Source organism: Macrotis lagotis, chromosome 5 (genome assembly GCF_037893015.1).
Source record: "Macrotis lagotis isolate mMagLag1 chromosome 5, bilby.v1.9.chrom.fasta, whole genome shotgun sequence".
Classification (NCBI taxonomy): Eukaryota; Metazoa; Chordata; class Mammalia; order Peramelemorphia; family Peramelidae; genus Macrotis; species Macrotis lagotis.
The window spans coordinates 225,413,292-225,439,931 of record NC_133662.1 but is presented as its reverse complement, the minus strand read 5'-3'; the positions used below and the strand labels follow the sequence as shown (position 1 = coordinate 225,439,931).

Sequence of the window (26,640 nt, the reverse complement as noted above, 5' to 3'; positions counted from 1 at the left end):
GGCATTTAAAGCCCATTACAATCTGGTCTCTTCCTATTGTATCAATACAGATTTCTCACCTTGTTCCCTTTCATGCTTTCTATTTCACAGCTCTACTGATTTTCTTGCTATTCTTCTGACTGATTAGTCTGACTCCCAACTCTAGTTTTCCTCTACCTGTCTGGGTCCCTAGAATGTTCTCCCTCCTCAACTCCTAGATATCTGTGGTTTGCCTTTGTTATTTTTATTTTTTGCAAGGCAGTGGGATTAAGTGACTTGCCCATGGTCACACAGCCAGTTAATTATTAAAAATCTGAGGTTGGAGTTGAATTTGGGTCCTCCTGACTCCAGGTGTTCTATCTACTGTGCCACCCAGCCCCCCCCCCCCCCAGCTTTCTTTAAGACTCAGCTCACAATATTTCTTCTGTATATAATTATTTGTATGTTTTCTCCCCTGTTCGAATTTGAACTTCTCCAGGTCTGGGATTTTTTGCTTAGTACATAGATCTAGATCTAGATCTAGATTTAAATATAGAAAGCATATAATAAAGACTTGTTACTGATTGACTGACCCTCCTAAGGTGACTAACAATTAAACCTCATGGGTCCAAATTCACCTGATTACATGATGTCTGGTTTGTATCTCTCCCATCTTTTCCAACATAAGCACATGAGAAACTTTTTTTGAAATCCTGGGCTAAAATTGAGGTAACCTAACAACAGCACCCCCCCCCCCCCATGAACCAGTCAGGTGACCCTGAAAAAAAAAAGGAAAGCTGATGATATCTTGGCTTCATTTTGTAAATGATCCCCCATCATGAGCTTTGTCAGGAGCCAAAGACAGACTTATTTGTAGCATGGAAAGTCCATTCAGCAACCTTCCCCCTTAAAAAAAAAATCAGGACAATTCATAATTTGTGCTGCTGACTCTTTTTTTAAATCCAAGTGTAGGATTTAACATTTCTCTCTATCAGAGTATCTGCAGCTTAATAACCATCTGCAGAGTGACATAGATTGACACACCCCATTACACAATATTTTACTCCGAAGACAGGCAGAGAGTGCAATCATCCCCTCAACATCTGCTTATTATCAACAAAACAATGGCTCAGCTATTTTTGTACAGCCACATGAAAAAGACCATGACATCGCAAAGGGTAACGTATCCCTGATAGAATCATTGCACACCCCCACTGTCTCTGGAATTTCTCTTCAAACCATCCCATTTGGGAGGGTTTTTTGAAAGATTTCAATCCACTTCTTGTTTTTCATTAGTTTTTCTCTCTTGAGTGCTATTTGCTTCCAACTGTGATCTGTGCCAGAAAAAAAAGGAAGGGCCAAAATATTGTGACTAACAGTCTTAGCCTTATTTTACCGACAAATGGAACGTTTGCTTTTGTGATTTCCCGTTGCCTTGGTACATGAGAATATGCAGTAGATGTTCCAGTTTGCAAGTTTAAGTCATGGATGTGCTCTATGATCACCAATGACTTGCTTTTGAAAGGAAACTGTTTTAATTACTATATGGAGGAACCAATGAAAAGATCTTAAACAGCAATTTACAGGCACAAATATTTGTTCAGGACACCTGAGTGTACAGAGAGAAAAATGCTGGAGAAGTTTGCTTGGTTATTTTGCAGACACTGTGACATGGCTGACTGCAATCCTTCAGAGAGCTAGGATCCAACTGAAGGGACCCCAGCCAGATCTTCTGACTCTAAAATTCCATGCACTGCTAGATGGTGAATTTGTTGCCAGAAATATGGAATCTCCCCCTCCCCTACCCCCTTATTAAGGAAAAAAAAGAGCATTCTTTTACATTTGGAAGTTATTCAAGAAATCCTTTCAAAGGGGGAAAAAGGTGGTTAGACTTTTTTACCCTTTTAATTTATTTTTGCTTTGAGGGCTCTCTTGAATCTTGATGAAATTTGTATCTAACAAAAGGACAGATATATTGGAAGAAACTTTGACTTCTTCCCAAATCAGAACACTTGGATTCAGTATTTTTGTGGTCTTGGGCTTATCTCTTGACCTTTCTGAGACTGATGTCATGCACCTCTCTTAGATGATATGAAGAAAGCACTTGCAAAATTTGAAAACAACTGTGTGAATAAAAGGTTGGTTGAATTTCCCAATTGGTACAGTGACCAGACTTGATTTTATAGTGACAGTTTTTTTGTATACTTTCTGTCCCTCTTGCCTACCCAACCCCAGTCCTTAGCTTCTTTAGGGGTAAAGTGTGCTGCCAAAACAGACTCAGTTCTCTCTAATCACCTGCTGTCAAGTATTGTATAAGGTATACCAGATCATTTTCTGGAGAGAGATTCCAGAGTTTAAGGAAGATCTCTGGGATTATATCAGAGTGCTAGAGAACAGGTATTCATCAGTGGTTTATTAAGCATACTTAAGTCACCCCACCCCGACCTCTTTTGTTTGGTAATTGCTGTGGAAGGTCTGTTTTCATCTTAAGCCTGGACTGACCATTCTTGGGGATGGGGGGGGGAGGGAAGTAGAACAGAGCTATTTTCAGATTATCTGAATTGGAATAGTCTGGAATGAACTGGGTTTCCAGAGAATCTTCTCTAACCTTCCCTGAGTCTTAGATTCAAAGGTTGTCTAACTTGATATGGCTCCCACTCTGGTATGTTTTTCAAGTTATTTTTGGAAGTTACCTCAAAGGCCTAGCTGGGTATAAGTACTTGGAATCAGCAAGACCCAGATTCAAATGTTGCCTTTGACACTTAGGGCTCTTTGAGTATGGACAAATCGTCTTTGAGCCTAATTTGTAAAATAGGAATAATAATACTTGTACAAGGTTATTTTCAGACTCAAATGTGATGCTTTTTATGTGTTTATGTATGCATAACATACACAGACATCTACATCTACATCTATATACACACATTTCACTTTGTTAACCTTAAAGAAATTATTGCTTTTTTTATTTGAATGTTCCAAGGCTTCAGTTGTTGTAAAGGATCCAGATTATATTTTGGGGTTGTTTTTGCTTTCTGTATCTAAAGCCCTCACCTAGAAACTTAGAATAAAATCTCTTGACTGTATACCCAAGACCAACTTCCTTCTTGTTAGGAACAAGCACAAATGAGAGTAAGACCCTACAGCTAGGTTCCATTGACCTCCCCCCCCCCCCCCAACCAAATCCACATTATTCTTGAAAGAGTCACCATTCCCAAGTCCATGATGGCATCTTCCTGTGCCACATTCAATTTTTAGGAACATTTCCACTGGCTGCTTCATGATGTCATCTCATTGATGTTCCATGATGGTTTCAACCCAGACTATTCTTGTGCTGTTCTAACTGTAGTTTCTTTTTTTCTTTTTCCTTTTTTTTTTTTAAAGGTTTTTGCAAGGCAAATGGTGTTAAGTGGCTTGCCCAGAGCCACACAGCTAGGTAATTATTAAGTGTCTGAGGCTGGATTTGAACTCAGGTACGCCTGACTCCAGGGCCGGTGCTCTATCCACTGTGCCACCTAGCCACCCCTAACCCCAGTGTTTTTAAAAGCAACTAGCTATGTGACCTTGGGCAGGTCACCTAATCCTTGTTTGCCTCAGTTTCCTCATCTGTAAAAAGAACTCAAGAAGGAAATGGCAGTATCTCTGCCAAGAAAACCCTAAAAGGACTTAACAAAGAGTTAGATTCAACTGAATTGACTGAACAGGAGTAATCCTCTCTGAGAGGTGGTTTCATTGGCAGAGAAAGTCTGGAGTTGCTCTTCCCAATGTCTTCCTGTATTCATGTAAGGAAGATAACATTGTTCCTTATGAGTTTTCCTTATTTGACCCATTCCATTCCAGCTGACTCCTGTCCTTCCTCTGAGACAGGGAGCTTTTGTCTCTTTATTTCAAGGGAGAATATGCCTCACCCCAGCTCAGTGATCTGTCTAGTCCTTCTGGGAGGTAAGACATCATCCAGGGATGATGAAGCCCATGAAAGCAAATGGGTGGGAAAGGATGAGAATTTCCTAGTTGGATAGTGGATGATCTCTGAGGAACTCTCTAATGTCCACCCTCCCTTGTCCCTGATCAAGTTTCTGAATTGATTTCATCTTCCAAAATGATGAGTTTTTGGACATGATGATCTAACTCATTTTACACATCAAGAAACTGAGATAAGTTAAGGACCAGAACTTACATATTATGACTTCCAATCCAAGGCTTCCTTCCCCTTTTTTTAAAACTATGGTGTATCTTGAAATGTGTTGTTGCATAGGATTGGAATAGAATCTAGGGTTTCTATATGGTAGGCAATAATTCTTTCACTGAACCACCAATCCTATAGACTAAACTAAAGGACCTGAACCAAGGTTTTCCATATGGTGAGTGTGTCATCACCGATTGACCAATGCTGACAAAACAAAGTTTATTGGATGTTCTGGATAGTCTTATGGATTGAAGATGAATAAAACCTGTACTCTTGAATGGGAGGAGGAAAAATTTGCTTATGAAAATCATTAAGAAGCTCCATTTTCATTTTTCTCATGAATTCCTTCATTTTTAGAAGTTTTGTTCTGTCAGAATTTCTGGTTCCAGAGTCCAGAGTGTGGATTTGTTTTAGGTAGATGAACTTTCTGTGGTGGATTCCCTTATTCCTGTTAGCTTTCTCTAAAAACAACTGATAAGGATGATGAAGGGTAAAACTGTGAGTTACCATGATAATTATTTCACAGTGACTGAGATTACTAAATTAGGCTCCTTGATGGACTAGAAAAGAAATAGAAAACAGGATTCCAACCCTTCAGAGAGCTGAAGACAGTAGAATTACAGAATCTCAAGGGAAGAATGGAATCTCAGAGGCAGAAATCCCCCCCCCCCCCACAAGTGGTCATCCAGTCTGTGATGAGAGATCTCTAGAGAAGAGGATGCCTCTATTTCCAAGCTGTTATATTTCCTTTGGGGTAGGACTAGTGGATTAGAAAGTTTTTCCTTGAATTGAGTGAAACTGCCATTTTTCTACTTTTCTTCATTACTTCTAGTTCTGCCCTGTGGATCAATAGAACAAATCTGTTTCTCTTTAGAACCCAGTCTAACCCAATTAGCATTTATTAAGTTCATATCATGTGCAGGGGTTGGGGACAAGAGTATAAAGTGAAAAAAATAGGTCCTGCCCTATGGAACTTACATTCTTTTAGAAAAGGATGCAGCTTATATACGTGGTAATTTGAAGAGGAAGAAAAGGGCATTAACAACTAAAGAAGATCAGGAAAATCACTCACAATACTTTCCTTGTTCACCACCAGCAATAGCTTACTACTGAGAAATTTCAAAGAGTAAGGGGACCCACCATAGGAAGCTAATCTCCCTAGATGGCTCAGAAGTTGAGATAAGTCTTGATGGGAATTCTGAGAGATTCAGTGAAGGGCAAGGATGGGATAATACCTTTTGGGCATAGAGGATCCCTCCATGAAGGCAAGAACCAAAATGTCTTATTCCCACATTGCTTTTTTTTTGCCAATAGGCATTTGATAAATGTTTGCTTAAATTGATTAAAATGAATATAAATTTATAATAAAATTATCTGACATTGATGAGCACTTAAATGGAAATTTAAAAAGAACAGTGTGGAAGAATGAAATTCTCATTATACAAATAGCAGATATCACCAAGTCTGGGTGTCAAACTGGAGGCTGCCCGAATAGGATGAAAGTATAATTGGGATATATTTAACAAAATAAATAAAAATATGATAGATCATAGATAATGTTAATATGTGGTTTTCTAAGTCAATATGCTGTGGGGAGGGATTCTTATGTATGGTTTAGTGGCCTTGGTTTCTATTTGAACTCAACACCACCGATGTAGTTTAGCTTCCTCATTTTATAGATTAGAAAACTGAATTTAAGGGGAGAAATAATTTGTCTTTGGTTGCACAGATAATAAATAGCAGACACAGTATTTGAACTAAGACATTTTCACTCCAAATCCAGTACTGTTCCACTCTATTGCTGATTAGTCAATAGAGACATCCCTTTAAATGAGATACTTGTTAAGGGTTCAGAACACTTTCCAAATAAGAATCGTTCTCATGTGTACTTATGCAGGTAGCACTGTACTGTTGTTTAACATGAAGTGCTGATGACATCAGTGTTAAAAATAACTGTGGATTCCATTACTATTACTGATGATAACAATTCACATGTAATTCTGTGAAGCTTGAAGAGTGTTTAAAATACATGATCTCATTGGAGTTTCATAATCTCTTAAGGACAGCATTACAGATACTTTTCTCATAGTACTAATAAGGAAACTGAGGCTCATAGGTTAAAAGAACCATGGTTATGTCCCTACTCTTTTTTCAGAATCGGGATTTGAACTTAGATTTTCCTATCTCCAAAGTTCAGCAATCAATATTTGTCATAATGATTTTAATAATGATTATATTTGATATAATGACCCCTTGGTGGGTCATTATTCTTTGTGCATTCTTGCTTGTTTCAATTTTTTTTGTTCCAGAGTTAAACAATTTTTTTATCTCTTGTCTCATTGGTGTTTCTTTTCTTGGGCTTTTAGTCATAATAACTCTGTTTTAGGAGAGTTAAAAGCTCAAATTTAATTTATTTTCGTTTAGGATGAGGTTCTGTTTAAACTGTAAGAAGATAGCAAAGATAGAAAAAAGAAAAATGCTTGGTCAAATGCATGGTGCATTTTTTCTGTGGTCTTGGACATGATTTATGATGGGCTTACAATGTAGTGTTGCAGTCTATTTAACAAGGAATACCAGGCAACAGAGACATTTGATACCCTTGACTTTGCAGGAATAGATTCTGGGGTCCTTTGAAGCTCAGCTTTGTGGTAAACTGACCATAGATGGGCCCCATCCTGGGAGCCAACTTCTCTGAATTTGGAGGATTTGGGGAAAGCTTGAGAAATGTCTTCTGTTGCTGTCTCTTTTGGTTCATTTCTTGGATGAAGGGGATTTTTTTTCTGCTTTTCTTGCCTGCTTCCCTCCCGTTCTGAACCAGAGTAGTTGAAGAAAATATCTTCTTATGGCAATCTCTGACTTATCTGTTACCCATTTCTATGAAACAGAAGATATATTTTTCCCCCTTCAGTGGTTTAATTTCCTTTCAAGATAACAAACAGAAGTGGTGTTGTTCTGAGTAAATCATCTCTGATCCAAAAAATAAATTATAAATGACTTGATCAGGTGATGATTCATTTGAACAAATAATTAAGCATAAAGCATCAGATTGTGGAAAAAATTGAGCTAAGATATGATTCCTATTCTCATGGAATTCTCTTAGAGGGGAGAAAAAAAGATTAGCATTTATATGACCTCATTATGGGCCAAGCATTATTCTAACCATGTTTTACAAATCTTACCTCATTTGATCCTCAATGAAAGCCCTGAGACATAGGTGCTACTATTATTTCCATTTTACAGTTTGGGGAAATTAAAACAAACAGAAATTAAGAGACTTGCCCAGGGTCACCCAACTAATAAGTTGAAGCCAAATTTGAATTTCATATTCCTGACTCCAGGACCAGTATTTTATCCACAGCACCACCAGCTTATAGCCTAATAAAGGGATAAGGCACAGCTAATTATAATTCAAAGAAGGACATGAAAACGGTTCATGATTGGTGCATTGGAAAGATTCAATTAAAGTGCTATATGAGATCTTAGGGGGAAAATGTACTGTCTCAGTTTAACAGTCATTTTTAAAGATTTTATTTATAAGGTGGCATTTGAATTTTATTCAATAGGCTTTAAGGGAGCCCCTGAAGATTGGTAGCATGATTGAGAGTTTAAGGACCTAGGCTTCCTTGTTTTGGCATTTACTCCATGTTTGACCTTAGGCAGGTTGCCTTCCTTCTCAGTGACTCAGTTAATTTCTCTGTAAAATGAGGGAAATGGACTAGATGGATATTAAGATCACTTCTGGATGCAAATCTGTCATCCTGTCACATGACATAAAAGATTAATCTGGAAGGAGAATAAATCATGAATTGGAGGGGAGACTGTTTGGAAGTAGGAAGGGCCAGTTGGATATTTAAATCGTGAATATTTAAAATACTCTAGGTAGTTTGTACTGAGAGGAAAAAAGAATAGAGAACACACAAATGTACTGTAGTTGGGAACTGTAATTGGCAGAATTTAGTAATTGATTAAATATGAAAGATGAGGCAGAGGGAATAATGAGAGCTTATTAATGCCATTTTAAAGAGAAGAGCAGGTTTCTGGGAAATAATCCAGTTTTTGGAATGTTGAGGTGTTAGGATTTTTAGGAGAAGATGATGAGGTGTGGGTCTGGAGCTCAGACAAGTGGTAGGTCATATTGCTGAAGTTAGAAGTTTCGGGGATTATACACTGGAAATGAATAGTAATGAATAGCTGTCCACTTTGAGTGGTACAGTTGTCATGGATTGGTGGGTTCCGCCTTCTTCACTGATCAAATGTCCATTTCCATAATTCTTGTCTAATTCTCTTTTTCTGTCTTACTAGTGGGAAGATATTGTGACTTTTCAGTGTTTTGTGAAGAGAGTTACCAGGGAAAAACATCAACTTTTTCTTTCTTACTTGGAAGAGCATTTGCCTTCTTTTCTCTGCAAAAGCAGTGACTTAAATGAATAACTTTGATTCCACAGGACTTGGGGCAGGCTCTTAAAAGTGAGCTTCTTAGTCTTGGTCTTCTGGTATTTTGGGGTGCAGGTTGTTCCAGTGGGAACTGAGTTGGGATGAATTTGATGGGCAATGTCATGACTGTAGGAAATTTGGGGAGGAAAATTTTGTGGTGACCCTGTGTCTTTGAAATTTGGCTGCCTTTAAGTATCCTGCTAATAAAATAGCTGTACACAAGGCTCACAGCTCGTAGGTGGAGAGAGAGGAAGTGACAGATTTGAGCAAAGCTGTCTCTAGGGGTTTATCTTGGAGGGGATTTTTGTTCAGGTATGAGTTGGCTTAGATGGCCTTCAAGGTCCTTTCCAAATCTGAGCTTCTCTGATTCTGATCAACTCAAAAATGTGACCACACCCCTGAGAGTTATGGTAGAATTTTTCAGTCATGTTGGATCTAGACTTTTTTTAAAGCTGTGCCTGTGCCATAAGGATGAAGGCCAGGCCTCTGATTTCATTGGTTTTTGGGAACTTCCAGGAGAAATCTCCCTCTACCAGTGCTCAGTCTATTCCTTTTCTGCAATTTATGATTTCAGAGAGTTGAGAAGTTAAATGATTTGTCCAGGCTCACAATGCCATGAGCTTTGAGTTTGTTTTTTTTTTTAATTTTTTTAATTTTTGGCTAGTCTGGCCAGTTAATTTATTTCATTATTTTATAGTGCTTAAGAGTCTAAGGTCACGATTACAATCTCTACAAGGGCTGATAGTCTTTGCTCTGTCCCTGGACACAGACTGCCCCAATTCTACTTTTGTGCTATAGGTAATCAGGAGTACTAGGTGAGGGAGGGTGTAAATAAATGACCTGTTTAGGTTAAGCCAAGGAGCAGCCTGAGGACAAAGGATGCCTTCGAAGGTAGGAGGGTACCTGAAGAGGAGGCTGGTGAATCCCAGTTTCTCAATTTCACCTACTTAAAAATTTAGCCCTGGTATCAGGTGCTAGATGTAAAAAAGGATATTTCATTCATCTCTGTTGATTAAATATTATAATAATCTGATGCCATGTGTTGGAACTTTTATATTTAACCAATAAAAATCTTATGCTTGGCTTTTACTTTTTTACAACAAAATGAGTGATGTTTTGGCTGGTGTTTTATGTAATCACACAACACTAGTAAATCACATTTACTCAATCCTTTATAGCATCTCTTTACTTGAACTTTGGGGTTACTTGCTTTAATACTGTTTTACCAGAGCATTTAATCCCCTGTTAACATAATGAGGTGGTTGTGAGAAAGGACACTCCCAACTGAGGCAGGAGTGGCATAACTGGTTAAACTCCCTTTGTCAATCGCTGCTCTTCAAGTTGGGTGCTGCTCCCATGTCCCCAAAGAGGAATAGTTTTTCCCTTAGAAAAATAGTTTAAGGGGCAACAAATGAGAGGGATTAAAGTTTTTTCTTCTGCTGTGACATTGGAAATAAAATCACATCTCCCAGGATGTTTTCCCTTTTGGTCTCCTTTGGGGGAACTAATGATTGATTTGTCCTCCACTCCAAGGAAAGTGGAATGCTATGCCTGTTCCTGCTTGTGCCCAGTTCCAGAGGGCTGTGCCAGAGCTGAGGTGGAGAGGAGGCAGCTTCGATGCTGCCAAAGGTCCTGGGACTCTATACTGGAACACACCTGGGCTGCCAAGCAGGAATAGTGTAGAACCAAAGCAGGTGGAGGTGGGAGGCAGTAGGGTGTGTCTGCTTGTTCTTCCCCCCCCCCCCCCCCCCCCCCCAATCCTCTGAGACTCTTAAGACTGGTTATCAGCTGGGGAAAAGAATTGGACCCAAGCTAGCCAACATCCTGGTACAACACTTATCCAGGAAGTCCTGTAACCACGACGATGTTTGGAGAGTTTTGCCTGATTGGATGTTTCTTTAGTCTTGAGCCTGAGAATGGAGGCAGGGAAATGCCTTGGCCAAAAAATTTGATCAGACAGCTCTTTGGCCCCAGAATTGGAGTAGAGTCTCTTTCCATTGTTGGTCCCAAGCATTGAATGCCCTCTCTTTTGGTGGGGGTTGATCAGATCGTGTATCAAAGGGAGAGATGTTAGTGTTTTGTGGAGTTTAAAGATACACATTGGGAAAGCCTGAAGTTAGCCATAGCAGCCTTTTGACTTATACCAGTTTTCATTCCTGCTGTGGGCAGCAGGAGCCAGGTGGAACAGAGCCAACATCCGAGTTTGCAGACCATATTGCAAGCATCTGCTGGTGTGCTTGGGACCAACATTCAGATGAATGTCTGGCTTGTTTTCCTAAGAAGACTTGCAACTTCAGGGAAAGCCGGGGGTTGGGGGTAGGTGGATTCACACTAACTTAGAGTGTACTGATGACCAAAGGAGAATGTGATTTGGATAAATGGAGGGAGGCAGGTGGGAGGGAAGAGAAGCAACTGTCTCTTATAATCAGTACACGTGTATTTTTCCTGTTGACTGTTGAAATTCAAATTGTAGTAGAATCTTTTTGTTTTTTGAAATAAAGAGAAGGTAGACTGTGAAAACAACATTTTAAATGAAACTACAACTTTTCCATTGCTCCAAGAGACCTTGTCCTAGTACTTCATTTTTTCATTCATTCGTTCCTTGCATGCATCTTATCTTCTTTAATAGTGCTTAAAGACTCGATGTTCTCTTTCTACTTTTCTCTTCTGTTCTGAGATTCTTTCTGCTTCCAGGACCAGATTTTTCTTAGTTTATTTCCAGAGTTGGACTTTGCAATGTTAGACTGTAAGCTCCATGTGGGTAGGCATAAACATTGTGCCACATGTAACTATCACTACCAGCTACTAGAATGTTTTAGAAGTGTGAGCATTTAACAAATGTCTGTTTGGATTTTTACAGTTTTTCTAAACTGCTTGCTTTCCTGGTGCATATAGATAGAGAAACCTAAGATTCTGGATGCTTTGGGACCCTTTGTTTGATAGATCTTCTGACTCACATGAGTGACATTTTGGTGCTTGTTCACCATATATTTTGTGATGGATAACTGGCCTTTCCAGTCTTACCACCTTTCTTTTTAACTTCACATACCCTATGCTCCAGTCAAACTGGACTACTGAATATTTTCCTAAATATACCCCCTGGGCTTCCTGCTTCTTGGCATCTCATTCTCTTTTCTCATCTGAGATCCCCTTTCCTCCCTGCAACTTTCCTAGATGCCCTTCTATGTTATTGATTTCTCTTTCCCTTTGAACTATGATAACTAACTCTCTTCCTTATTCCCGGGATCCCACAGATTGAGAGCTAGTGGAGACCTCATAGGTTATCTAGACCAGTCCCTTCATACATATTAGGAAACTAAAACTAGAGGGAGAGCTCTTTTCCACTGGATCTGATGCATCTGCCCCATATAATTGTAACTTGGGTACAGGTCTTTTCCCTATCATATTATAAATTTCTTGAGGGTAGGAGCTGACAAACTGTTTCCTTTTGAACTCTATATTGCTTGTGGTAAGTAGGTATTTGGTAAATATTTGTGGAATGAGTATGACAGATAGGCAGGTGGTGGTGGTGGTGGTGCTGGTGGTGGTGCTGGTGGTAGCTGAGACTCCAGTTCAGGTGTATATTTATTACCCAACCCTTTCTATCTCAGGACAAAGGAATCATCCCCAGTCATTTATAGTGATTATGACTCTCAAGTTTTCCTTTCCACTCTTTTCTCTACATGCCTTTGAGATGTGGAAGTTAGAGACAATCACTAGTTTGGAATTCCTATTTCCTTTTTAATCATGGGTCCTTTTGGCTCTTCTGGGTCATATCATCCAACATTGTCTTGTCAAGGACCACATAATGGAATTAAATATTTATGACTACAATGTAACTCATATTACCAGTGAGCATAATAACAAAGTGCAATAATGCCACATGAATTAACTTTGAAGGCCACATGCAGCCCATGGACTGAGGGTTGGGCAAACCTGTTCAGAACCATTGATTTCATGGTTCCCCAGCCTCAGACAAGGGTTAGGATTAGGGATTGAACTTGTGATTTTATTGTTTCAGGGACAATTCAGTGAGGAAACTCCCTCTATCAATGTAGGTTGTCACCTTCTCTGCAATTTCTAGTCGAGGAAAGTTGTTTAGGATTCACCTGCCAAATATGTACAAGGCTCCTAGTGTTCCCAAACCAGTTTAAAATGTAATTGGGAAGTATTTTAACAAAATAAATAAAAATGCAGTAACACATAACTAATGTTAATATGTGTTTTTCTAAGTCAATATGTGCTTGCAGGCATCCTTAAGCACATGTTACTGTTCCCACTTTCTATTTGAATTTAACACCACTAGTCAGAGTCTTCAGAGGCAGAGTGAATTGCCCAGAACTAAAGAGCCAGGATGTGTCATAGGTAAGACTTGAAATCAGGTCTTTGCTAGCTCTCTGTCTATTTCATCATGCTACTTCTCAGCTAATGGAGTGGTCAGCAGTGAAGTGAATTGAGACACTGGAATTAAGAGTTCCAAAACCCTGGGTTTGAATCCCATTTCAGATACTGAGTAGCCATGTGATTCTGAGCCCATCGCTAAATTTCTCTGCTTCAGCTTCCTCATCTGCAAAATTAGAATAATATTAGCACCTTCTCCATTTTTGTAGTTCAGTGGATTGTATAGATAAAGTGATAGCAAACCTTAAAAAGCTACATGTAGTGTGAGCTGTTATTATTCAATAGCAATTGCATTCATATACCTGTCTTTCCTTGGAGGAATTGACCCTAAAGCCACAGTCACTTTTTTAAGGCAGGGAGAACTACAATTCTTTTTTTTTTTTTTTTTCTTTTTCTTTTTTAGTTTTAGGTTTTTTTGTTTTTTTTTTTTTTTGGCAAGGCGGTAGGGTTAAGTGGCTTTGCCCAAGGCCTCACAGCTAGGTCATTATTAAGTGTCTGAAGCCAGATTTGAACTCAGGTACTCCTGACTCCAGGGCTGGTGCTCTATCCACTGCACCACCTAGCCGCCCTTAGAACTATAATTCTTAAAGCTTTAGCACCACTCAGGAAGCTTTTTCTCCACTGCTGAAGCAAAACCATGGCCTGTTTCCCTTGAGATAGGAGAATTTTATTTTCGTTTGGAGCAATGCTATTGGAAGAGATCCTTTGATCTCACACAGCAATTTTTTGTACCTCTCTGCTCCAGTTGTGCTGAATTTTGTCACTGGTGGGTTTATAGGTGAATGGGAGCCACATCCACTCCCTCTTATCCTTTCTAGGTCTGTGACTTTGACTTTTGTAAATTGTAACTTCTTCCTTGTTGCAGAGCAGAATTTTTGTATCTACTAGATACTTTGGTATTTGAATTTTATTTTTAAAAAATTATTTCTTGAATCTGACTTTAGTAAATTGAGTCTTAAAGACAAATCAACAAAGGTATTTCAATCAAAGGACAATTAGAATAGCAAAAGTTGTCTCTCAGACTTGAGCTTCTGTATCTGTCTTTTGATGATAGAGAAGAGAAAGAGCTAGATAGGACTGGAAAGGGTCTAGATTGAGGCATCTGCTGTAACCATCCTCTTTTGTTAGATCAGGAAATGGAGGTTAAGTGACTTCCCCAACCAGAAGTGGGATTTAAACCTGGGTTAATACAACAGGTCTTTTGAACTTGTACTTTGCTTGCAAATTTATAGCAATCATTGTGAATAATAATTTCATTTCAACATACATCTTTTCAATTCAGTAAATATTTTTTAAGGACAAGTACTTTATTAGGTGCTGAGTAATATTTTATTTTATTATTTATTTTTATCATTATTATTATTTTTAGGTTTTTGCAAGGCAAATGGGGTTAAGTGGCTTGCCCAAGGCCACACAGCTAGGTAATTATTAAGTGTCTGAGACCGGATTTGAACCCAGGTACTCCTGACTCCAAGGCCGGTGCTTTACCCACTACGCCACCTAGCCACCCCTTGGTGCTGAGTAATAAAACGGTCCTCTTTGAGGAATTTAGATTCTCTTGGTGGATACAGCTTGTACACAGGTAAATACAGTATAAGGAAATTTGGAAAGGGAAAGTGCACTAAAATTGTGGGGGTCAAGGATGAAAAAAGTTTTAGGGTAGTTAGAAGAATCTGAGCTGAACAGTGTAAAAAAAACTCTAGGAATTCCAAAATGCAGCAGTGAGGAGGATCTCAAGGACGGGAGGAAGTTTGTTCAGAGATACATAGATTGAAGAGAGAATGTAGAGTTTAGAAAATAGCCAATTTGGCTGGAACATAGAGTCCTAAAATATGAAATAAGAATAGAAAGGCAGGTGGTAAACAGGTTATGGAGGTCTTCAAATGCTAGGCTGAGGAATTTGTATTTTATCCCAGAGGCAACAGAAAGCCCCTGAAAATTTTTGAGTAGGGAAGTGATGTGGAAAGAGCTGTGTCTTAGGAGTACTGAGCTAGGTGAGGATGAATTGGAGAGGTGAGAGACTAGAAGCAGACAAATCAGTTAGCTTAGTGTAATATTGCTTGTGGGGAAAAGAGGAGAAAGAAGCAATTGATAGGATGACCTTGGGGGCCAGTGAAGGAAAAGGATGAAGAGACCGGGATGACTCTTGTGTGACTAGAAAGAAGGTGCTTCCCTCTACAGAAAATGAAAAGCCTGTAGCTGGGGAGCATGGTGGCAGGGATGATAATGAGGTCTGTTTGGGGAGGTTGAATTTGAGATGCCAATAAGACATCCAGGTGGACCAGTCAGATAGGCGGTTGTTGATGCAGGAATGGAGATCAGGGGAAAGTTTAGGATTGTCTATATAGGATTAAAAATCATCTACAAAAAAGTGATAATTACACCTATAGGAACTGATGAGATCATTGAGAGAGAGTGAAGAGAAGAGGGTGAGAGAGAGAGTGTGTGTGTGTGTGTGTGTGTGTGTGTGTGTGTGTGTAGGTGGGTGGCCATTGCAATGGTAGCATTTATGATGCTTTTCTAAAGTGTGGGGGGGAATCCTACTATTTACAAAAGAGTTCTGGGAGTAAAGCTGGCATTCAAATGGGATTTTATTAGTAGTTTCAAAATTTACTATTTAAATGTAATTGTTCTGGCCTCTTTTCAACTAGTCTTACCAGAATGCTTACTAGAATGATTACCAGAATGCGGTAGGGATCAAGATTCTCCTTAAGGCTATCTCATTCATGCAAATTTTTAAGATAGAAGCTTTCAGTTATGTTCTCCTTTCCTGTGCTGGAAAATTACAACCCAACTTTTCTTCCCCTTTGAAATACAAATAATTTGATCCTGTCCTTCCCCCAAATCTTTTCAGTATATTGTGTGATTGTGAAGGAAATATATATGTTTGTATGTGTGTGTGTGTATATATATATATATATATATATATATATGTACATATATATATTGTCTATGTGTGTATGCATATATACATACAAGGTTTTATGTGTGATTGCCTTCAAGTAGCAAAATTTTTAAAAAGTGGATGCTTGCAGTATTGAGTTGTATTAAAATCCTATAAATAATTCAACTAAATCCTCCTTCAGTTTTCCTCACTTTGCCCAATCTGTTCTACCTCTGGCAAATCAGTCATTAAGCATTTGAGAAAACCTTTCAGAGAAGTCCTTACACTCTCCTGGTGTACCTCATCTCCCCCCCCCCCCCCCCCCCCCATGCAGCAGTCACAGCCCAAGGCATGAGCTCCATGAGCTCCTCTGCCAGCTCTCTCCAAGGCAACAACTACCTGAGATTTGCATAAACGTTGAAAAGAAATTAGGAAGGCCACCCACCCACCCATTGCTAGTCTTGGTTTATTCAGTCACCCACTCCAGGCTCAACTTCTTCTTAGCACTTGGGGGTGTAAGCACAAACAGATGTCACATTTTAAACATGGTGGGGGGCAGGCGATCAGGAAAATCATGTGAGAGCCCCATACTGGAGTGTTATTGAAGAGCTGCAGTTTACCCTGCCAATTTAAAATGATTATATGTTAATGCAACAAGGGAAACACAGTGAAGGCAGTTCAGATTAAACCTGATGAGAGTGTAGCCTTAATTACCTATGTTAGAAATCCCTAAAACAAAGGGAAGCTTTTAAGTACTTGATGTGTGGCTGGCACGATTTTTCAGAGCCCTGGAAGAAAAAGACCCAAACAAAAACAACCTGGTAAATGTCTCAAGACATTTAAGGAAGATTCCATCAAGTCTGGCTCACTGGCTCTTGTCCCTCAGGTAGCTTTCTCCTGAGGTTCAAGAATTGGTTAAAATAAAGGACAGGCTTATTCTATCATTTGCTGGATCTTTTAATTCACAGAGAAGATAAGTTTGAGAAAATATCATAACCTTGCCTAAGCTACATTTATAATTAAGGAGAAGGAATACTGAAGAATGTTCATGCTGTTTGTCCAGTGGTTTCCTTCCAGGAATACTTTTATAATGGATGTTGAGCAGAGGGAACCTTGTTGGTGGACCATGAAAGCATTTTGAGGGGGGAAGGAAAGGATCAAATGAGAGTCTTACACAATCAAAGCCATTCATTTTTACTTTGTTGTTATTTGATTGTTAAGTCTTCAAGCTTGCATCCCTTTCTTTCTTTCTTTCTTTTTTCCTCCTTCTCAATCTCTGGTGCCTCTTTTGTCCAGAAGGTCTAGTTCAATCTGTCATGGAAATTGCTAAGCTCTTAGTGAGGTTATAGAAACTGCTACTTTTATTGATATTCTGTCCTGAGTTTTCTCAGGACTCTTCCATTTTTCTAAGCTTTTAAGCTTTCTACAGTGACCCCAATCATCCCAATCTTTATGGTAGAAAACCAGCCCCTTTTCTACTTTTCTCAGTCCCATCTTGAGGTATCAGTCAGTCAGCAAGTCTTTAATTAAAAAGCACTATGCTAGGGATACAGAAGTATAAAATGTAGTCTCTACCCTGAGGGAATTTGTCATCTAGTTTAGGAGATCAAACTAGCAAATGTGGAGGAAAAATATACATACATCAGTATAGACTGAGTAGCATTAATACGTATATTGTTACCATAGGAGTTCAAAAGAAAGGGGTTAGTGAAAGTTGAATTAGAAAGACTCAGGGAAGAAAGGAAATTGAGGTGGGTTCTGATGGTTAGGTAGGAGATGCCAAAGGAAAGAGACATTAGCAAAAGAATGGATGAAAGAGAAAATGATGCAGAAGAATTTAACTGACAGTGAAGATACTGACTTGATGAGATGTTGGTGTCCGGTAGGATGGAAAGATGGTTTGAAAGGTACAGAAGGCTAATACATTGACTCTATTAAGATGAAATTTAATAGTGTAAAATCTTACCCTTAGATTCAGAAACAACATCTTCCTAAATATAAGATGGGTTTTTTTAGTGTATTTAAGTCATGTGATAGCCAAAAAGCTCTTGGGTTTTTGGACTGCATTTACCTGGAGCATAACTCCTAGGAACGAGGGTGTGATTGTTTCCCTAATCCATGTTCTATGAGAAAACTTCCAAGAACTGGGAATATTTAGTCTGTAGAAGAGAAGTCAGTTTTAGGCTAATTATCAGGAGAGAAGTTTGTAAAACAATGAGATCTATACAAAAAGGGGAGGTTCTGCCTTGGTTAGAAGTTTTTCCCCCCCCTTCATTGAATGTCTGTATGCAGATGCTCCATGACCACTTGTTGACTAAATGTTTATACTTCATTTTCAAAGAAAACCACGACATCAGGGAAAAGTACATGAATTGGGTTTGAATGAGGGAGTGCTGTACTAAGTCACCAGCCTCCTGGGTCTGGGGGCCAGATATGAATCAGAATGACTGGGGATGGCCTTGGATGTGAGGCAGTCAGGGTTAAGTGACTTGTCCAAGGTCACAGAGCTAGTGAGAGTCAAGAGTCTGAGTCTGGATTTGAACTTTTGTCCCCCTGACTCTAAGATCAGTGCTCTGCTGGGCCACCTATCTACTTTTATGGGAATTCTTTTGGAGGTCTGGCTTAGAATAAGTGACTTTTAAAGTTTCTTTTAAATTTAAATTCTGTATTTAGTTGTATTCAGCATCCAGTAGAGGAGTTTGGATTGGACAGTCAGAAGTAGGAGGCAGGGATATGATGAAAGAGGTTTTTATGGAAGATTAGTATTAGAGTAGTGTGTGCAGATAGATGGGGGGGAGGGAGGTCATTGAAAGCTGTCAGGCCAGCTAGAAGATTTTTTTTTCATTAATCCAGATGTGAGATAATGAAAGCCAGTTGAGATGATGGAATCAAAAAGAAATTTGAGATTCATAGAGATTGGGTTTATAGTTTTAAAAAGGTGGTAATTCTGAAAGGATCTCATATATGTTACATGAAAGAGTATGACAAAGGGGACACCTGGAAATTGTTCTCTCAGTTTTACATGAATATAGCCTGGATTAGTGGAGTATGATCATTCTCTTTCTTCCATGTTCTTTACCATTTTTAAGAAGATTCCATAGTGCATAGGACTGGTTCTAATTAGTAAATGTTTACCAAATACCACTTTTTAAGCCTTAGCATAGTAAATCAAAAGTGATGAGATAAGAAATGCTATCTTCCAATTATGAAAACCTGATTTTGTGGTTTTATGAAATTGACAAATCAGTTTCTTTCTAAAAAAGGGACTTACATTTTTAATTTGGAGGTTAGAGAAAGGGAAGCAGAAGACAGCTAGAATTAAAAAATAATCTGTAAATGCTAGAGGAAATGAGAGAGAGGTTAGATTTTATTGTAAGCCATGAAAGGGAGTTCAGAAGAGAAGTAACGCCACTGGGTTGGATTATTGTTGTTCTTGTCCCACCCTTAATGACTGGTGTCCCATGAGTCTGGCATATTCCTGAATAATCAACTATTAATGTAGTAGCTATGGTAGATTTGGAATTGTAATTTTTAGTTTGTAAATATAAATAAGAGAACAATCTACTTCACATGTTTAAATGCTTTTGTTATATTGGGGGGGGCCCAGCATTTTTAAGACTGAGGAAATCATTTATCACATGTAATATCAAAATATTTTTTCTAGTCCTACTTCCATATAGTTATGATATTAATTTTCTTTATGAACAGTAGCAGAAATGAATTAATTCAGAATCAGATGCTAGACTATTCATCCTTGGATCCAGTTTTGTTCAACTGTTCAGTTATTTTACTCTGGACATGTTGAGACTGAAATTTTGATTGGAATATCTAATTGGAGATATTCAGTAGGTGGTTGGTAGTGATTGGGTTGTATATATATATATAAATCTGAAACTCCTTTGATTATAGATGATAATCGAAACTATGGGAAATGATCAAGGAGAGGATTTAGTGAATCTTTGGGAGACACTTCCCCCTCCCCCCACTTCCTCCTTAAGAGTAGGGAAAATGAAGACCTTGCAGAAGACTGAAAAACAATGACCATACAAGTAGGAAGAGAACAAGGAGAGAGTAGTACCATAGATGCCAAGAGAGAAGAAATCCAGAAAAAGTGGACCATCAGTGTCCAAAACTTCAGAGAGGTCAAGGGAAATAGAAACTGGGAGAATGTTTATCATTTGATTTGACTGTTATAAAGGAGTTAAGAAAACCTTTAGTCTGGCATTTGAGATCACCACACTCTGGTTCTGATAAGACCTTCTAGCCTATTTCAACAAATAAAATCAATTTAGGCAGTTATTAAGAACCTACTGTCTCTTGGGGTACCATGCTCAGGTCTGAAGACACTTTTCCTCTTATATGCATCCTGTGACTACCCATCTTTGGTTTTGTTCTTTTTGATGTTTCATGTATATTGTCCCCAAGGTTGGAATATATTCTTTTCTTTGCTCCCCCTCACCTCACCCCCCCCCTTCCTGTTTCCATCCTTCAAGGCTCAGCACAGGTGCCACTTACTCTATTAAGTTTTACTGATCCTGACTGTAGTAAGCACTTTCTCCTCCTCAGTAGAATCTTTGTTCCCTATGGTTTTGCCATCACCTTCCAAGTAATATTGATTTGTTTCTATCCTAACCTCTTATTATACTTGAAGTTTCCCTTTTTTATATAATTTTCCCCATTATATGCAAAGTTAGTTTCCACCATTCATCTTTTTTCAAGTTTCTGAATAGAACATTTTTTCATGTATTCCCTTCCCTCCCCCTCCCCATAGGGGAGAGTAATCTGACATAGGTTGTACATGTACAATGTAGACTTGAAGTTTCTTGAAGGGAAGCACTGACATTTTCTATCCCAGTGTCCCTGTGAGTCATAATTGTTGATTAATGATAAATAGAAACACCACTTCTCCAACTTGGGTGGCACATTCCCTTTCTAGTGGTTTGTACTGTGACTAGTAGGGATTTAATAAAACTCACCAATGGTTCAGTAAACATGTTAAAAGAGAGAGGGGTTCAAGGTAGCATGATTCTATTGATCAGATAATTAATGATTACCTTAATGTGCTCTCCTCCTTTTGTTCATAACATTTGCTAGACTAAATAAGGCCAGTTTCTAGATTGTCTTGGCAAAATGATATTGATTTTGATGTGTTTGTTTCTGTGAGTTTTTCTTATAATGGACCTGTCAGATCACTTAATAAAAACAGACTTTGGTGGGGTTTTTTTGTTTATTTGTTTTTTGAAACCACTTATTTCCAGAGGCAGCCTGTAATTGGAGAAATAAATAAAATCTTTCCACCTGCTAGGATCCTCACCACATCTATACCTCCGTGTGGGTTTTAAAATTCTTCCACAGTTCTCTCAGTTTCCAGGGCTTATGGAATCATCTTTGACTTTTCCCTTCCTCTTTCCCTCACTCATATCAGACAGTTTTCAAGTCTTGTCTATTCTGTTTCCCTAATAATCTCTGTCATTTGCACATCTTCCCCTCTGTGTTATCCTAATTCAGATTGTTCTTGCTTAGACTTAAGAGTAGCTGCCTAAGTTGTCTCCCTGCTTGGTCTAGTTTTTTCCTCTCTAACCTATCCTAAAAGACACAGACATATTCATGAATTTGTATTCAGGAAGGCCTGAATTCAGATTCCATCTCCAGATACTGGGTGACTCTGGTTTAGTCACTTAATCTCATCTTGCCTCAAGTTTCCTCATCTATAAAAATCTGTAAAAAATGATTTGTAAACCATAAAGGACTATATGAACATCAACTATAGCAATAATTTTGATTATTATTCCTAATTCACCATTTTGATCATGCTTCTTGAGACTTCATTCAACAATGATTCAGGCTGCTTTTTTGGAAGCCTTTTCTTTTTGGTTTAGCATCCAAGTTACTCCATGGACTGGAATTAATTCATTTTTCCATCTGAATTTGTACTCAGATTTATATACTTTTGCTCCTCTTTCCTGCCTCCATGGCATTACTTATCTTTAGATCATATAATTTTACCTCTAGAGCTATCTTCTGCCCCCCCTTTTTTTTTATAAAGAGGCAGAGTTAAGTTTGTTTAGTTCACACAACTAGTTTAACATGGTCATACAACTAGTAAGTGTTTAACACTGAATTTGAATGCAGGCATATCAGGCAAAAATGAAAATACAGGGCTGGTGCTTTATTCACTGTGCCACATTCTGCTATTCCAATCTCTTCCACTAATTTCAATGGATTACGTTCTTCTCCAAGAAATCTTCCCTAATTTCTTTTCTCTCCTCTTGGCTCTCTTCCTTCCTGGTTCTTCCACAGACTTATATTTTCCTCATGTGCTTTGTATCTTCTAAAATGTTTTATCAAGAATTGTAATCTTGCTTTATCTCTACCCATTGAAGGTAGAACTTGTATTTTATCTATCTCTCTATCTATCTATAGCACCTAATACAACATATTGCACAGGGAGGTTTTCTTAGTGTTTGTTGGCATAGCAGTCACAGGGACTGACGACCTGAGCCAATACATGCTCTTTACTTGCCATTGTGGTTTGCCCAGTGTTTAGATCTGTGGGAAATCTGACTTCTCAGTAAAGGAAGTAAACTTCCTAATTCTCATATTTATTGACTCTTCACTTATCTTCACCTAGATTTTCTGAGGAAAGTTGCTAGTTACAGTAATAGTACTTTTGGTATTAGTTTAGGGTTTCTCTTAAAAGGAAGGAAAGTAGAAGAGTTTCTGGTACATCCTGTAAATGGGGTAATAGGATAGGTAATTTCATTCCCACACAGAAAAAGATGATAAATATAAGAGAATCATGGTGTGTATCAACAGAATGATTTAAACAGAATTAGAAACTCGATTTATAACTACTAGAAGCCTGTTAGTATGCCTCATCAAGACATCCTGGTTTGGCAGTTCTGCTAATTAACCTTTTCACCTTTATTAAGCATAGTTAAATCAAATGCCAACTGAATTCTAAGCATCATCTTTTCTCTGGGATGCTGACTATTCCCTTACTTTCTCCAGCTGCTACAACATTGTAGACAGGGCAGCTGCTGCTTCTGTGGTCTCCCAGAATCCCCTGACCTAAGAGAACTCACAGAGTTGCTTGGACTTCTTCATTTGAAATTGCTACTCAGTTCTTTTGTTGGGGGAGAAAGAGGTGGTGCCATTCCAAGCACAGGTTAGCCTAGATAGGATGCTGTTCATGGAAGTCTGGAGTAGGAGATGGGATAAAGCTCCCATAATTTCTCCACTCAAGAGGGTTTTGAATTGTCCTTATTCATCAAGGAGGAAAGGGAAAAGTGCCCAGGACCAGATCTCCTGTTATGTACATCTACAGAATTTTTGCTCAGCAACCAATTTCTGCATGGGGGGAGGGCTCAACCTGGCAATGAGTCTGTCTAGTTGTAAGCAGACAGAGGATGTCTGTGAATGCTTCAGTTTTTACCAGGAGTAGCCCGTTACCAGGAGCTTGGTCCAGAAAAAATGTGGTGGCTTAGGGAGAAAAGGACGTTATAACTATGTCTGTTTGATTGAATTGCTGTAACTTTACAACAGAACAGAAGGATGAGTTGGATTTTAGAACCCAAATAGCATTAGCTTTTGTGTTTAATGAGGAGGACCCTATGTTAAAGATGATGGATTTTTTAGAACTATAAATTATCTGAGAGACCCAATCTCTTCTTACTTTATAATGGAAGGGGACAAGTCCCTTCCAGGTAAGGACAACTGTCCATGATCACACAGAACCCTTGTTTCCTGACTCCCATGGACCCTCTGTCATATCTCAGCCAAGAGAGAAAGGGAAGAACTTGGATGGAGTCTGGGATTGTTCTATACATTCCTTTCCTCCTAAGATTTTTTTTTAAAGAAAAAAAAGCAAATAGAAGAAGCCAGGAAGTTCACATTGAAACTAATAAAAATGTCCAAAGAGAATGAAGAAATCAGTTTGAGAACTTTGGTATGGAGGAAATAACCTGACATTAACTGTTTTAATTATAGTTGTTGCATTGGGCTTATCAGTGTGGGAAGAGGGAGAATGTGAGCTCTACAGGGAAGTGGGATATGGACAGTAAGCTGACCCTCTTCCTGAACTTGAATTCTCGTACTCTTAGCCTAGTGGACTTGTTAACAACTGTGTTAGGAAAGGGAGCTGGATGATTGAGAACTAGAATGAAATATTGACTCCATTACCAATTTGCCATGTGACCTTACCTCTCTTGGTCTCAGTTATTTCATCTGATAAAAATTATAATAATGTAGAATTATTGTTTCAGTGTAGGTTACAGAGTAGATGCTTAGCTTAGTAATGCTCAGTAATTTGAGTATCCTGGAGTAATAATTTATATAACATGTAGCAATTTGCACAGGATTTCCTCACAAGAAACATCGATCAACTCTTACAAATAGGAAAGGCCAAGAGGAGTTAAATGTGTCCTGAAGACCCTGTCACTATTGTCCCAGACAGGACTTGAAACCACATCCAGTACTTTTTGAATTTCATGAAACTGCTTCTTCCTGTTTTGGCTTTATGGCAATCTAGTGAAAATGAAACAAAACCAAAACAAGTTTGGGTGCCCAGGAGCCTTCTATTTATCTGCTGGCCTTTGAGTCAGGTTGCACTTGGGTTAATTTCCTTTTTTGACAGGTATAACTAGGAGATCTTAGGAAAGTCACTCTCAGTGTCTGCTTCTTCAAATGTAAAAGGAGTATATTACCTGTGGTGTCTCCCTCTCAGAGTAGTTTTGAGACTCCAGTACTATAATGGACATGACATGCTATATAATTGCTATTATTATTATTATTATTATTATTATTGAATCACAGAACTAGAAAGAAACTCATTCTTTTCTTCAATGTGGCTAATCCACTTAGGTCAGGAGATTTTAAACCTGGGATCTGTGAACTTGTTTTTTTTAAATATTTGAAGAATTCTTTAATATACTTATTTCCCTTTTTAATCTATTTTATTTTTAAATATTATTCTGAGGAGGGGCCTTAGACTTCACTAGACTGCCAAAGGGATCCATGACACACAAGAAAGATGAAGAGATTGACTTAGAGTATAGCACTCTGAATTTTTTCCTTTAAGAAAACATTAATCCCCCTAAAACTCTCCAAAATTAAAGACATGAGGGAGAAAGTTCAGATATATTTTATCAGATTCATCTTGTCCATTGCTTCACAGATGTTGGGTATGTAGGCATGACAATAGAATGAACAAAGCAATGGCTTGTGAATGAGAGAATCTGGATTCAAATCCTGTTTATATGGACAATTTATTAACATTACTGGGCTTCATGTATAAAACAAAGCAGTTGAAATAAATTAGATGATCTGTGAGATTCCTTCTAGCTCTAAATCTTTGATTCTGTGAATAATGAATAGATGAATAAATGAGAAAAGTCCAGAGAGATGGACAATGCCAGGACATGAAGAGTAATATAGTTTTACTGATGCATAAAATAAGCAAGGGTGGTGCCATAATGGATAATGAGCACTGGGTCTAGAGTCAGGGAAACTTGGGTTCATGTCCTCAGGCACTTACTAGCTATATGACTATGGGCAAACCACTTAACTCAGTTTGCCTTAATTCCCTGGAGAAGGAAATGACAGACCATTCCAGTACCCTTGGTGTCACAGAGTCTGTCATGGTCAAATGATTGAACAACAAGAATAAGTGAAGGGAAGTAGTATGAAATCAGAATGGAGCCAGTCATTATGTAGAGGATTTGGAATGGTTGACTTTGGGAAGATTACTTAGTTGTAATCTAGAAAATATATATAATAGGGGAAAAGATAAATTGGAGGCAGATTGGAATAAATGGTTCCGAAGCCTCCAAAAACCCACCTGTGGTTTTTCTGAAGGCATAGATAACAATTTTTCTTCCCAATTATCCCTTCCTCTTCACTGATGGATTGTCAGAGCCCTCCTCTGAAGTGTGGTGTAATAAATAGTGTAATTCTTCCAACATGTCCTGGAATGAAATACTTCACCAATCATGACCAAAAAGAAATTACCAACTGGGAGAGAATCCATTTCTTGAATTGGAGGCTGAAACTTTGCCTCTATTAGATGTCTGTTGGGTAGCATGGCAATGATGGGAATTCTGGATCTGATTGAGATTTGAGGACTGGCCTGGGCTGGGTCAGAGATGAAGGTAGTGGTTAATGTCACATCTAATTTATATTTTGTGTGTTTTCTCTTTAAAGCCATACAATGTCGAGATGCTTTCAAGCCCTGTGTAAATGAAGGAAAATGTATTACCTACCACAATGGTACAGGATACTGCGAGTAAGTATAACATGAGGTTTCTACATCTTTCTACTACAACTCCAGCTTTCTCTCATCTTTTCACAAAGGTTTAGAACACTGAGTTAGATTTATTTCATTCTTCAATATTTAAAGTAGGATGTAAGGGATTTTTTTCTTTTTGACCAAAAGAAAGAGATTTTTATTTGGGAGGGATGGGTTGGAAATATTTTTAGAAAATTTGAGAAATGAACTATAAAGTATCATAGTCTTTTTCCTTTGCTTACTAAATAACCCCTTGCTTTTTTAGGTAGTAGTAAGTAGTATTAACTGGCTTCAAATATTTAAATTGTTTTCTCCTGAAAGAGGGATTAGATTTGTCGTATTTGGGCCCCATGAAGTATACCTTCCAGGAGCAATGGATAGAAGTTACAAAGAAGTAAAGGCAGGCTTCCTGTAAGGAAGAACTCACTAACAATTAGAGCTAATCAAAGATGGAATGAGGCTACCTTGGGAGGTAGCGAGTCTCCCCTCACTGAA

The 26,640-nt window shown here is 38.4% G+C and overlaps 1 protein-coding gene across 2 annotated transcripts in view; it reads left to right on the top strand.

Moving 5' to 3' along the window:
- NOTCH2 (notch receptor 2) overlaps positions 1-26,640 on the top strand; it is a 160,066-nt gene that overhangs the window by 18,264 nt on the left and 115,162 nt on the right. For both annotated transcript variants that reach the window (XM_074188582.1, XM_074188581.1), the window contains exon 2: positions 26,061-26,142. In XM_074188582.1, the coding sequence (XP_074044683.1) occupies positions 26,061-26,142 (82 nt within the window). The remainder of the gene's footprint in view (positions 1-26,060; positions 26,143-26,640) is intronic.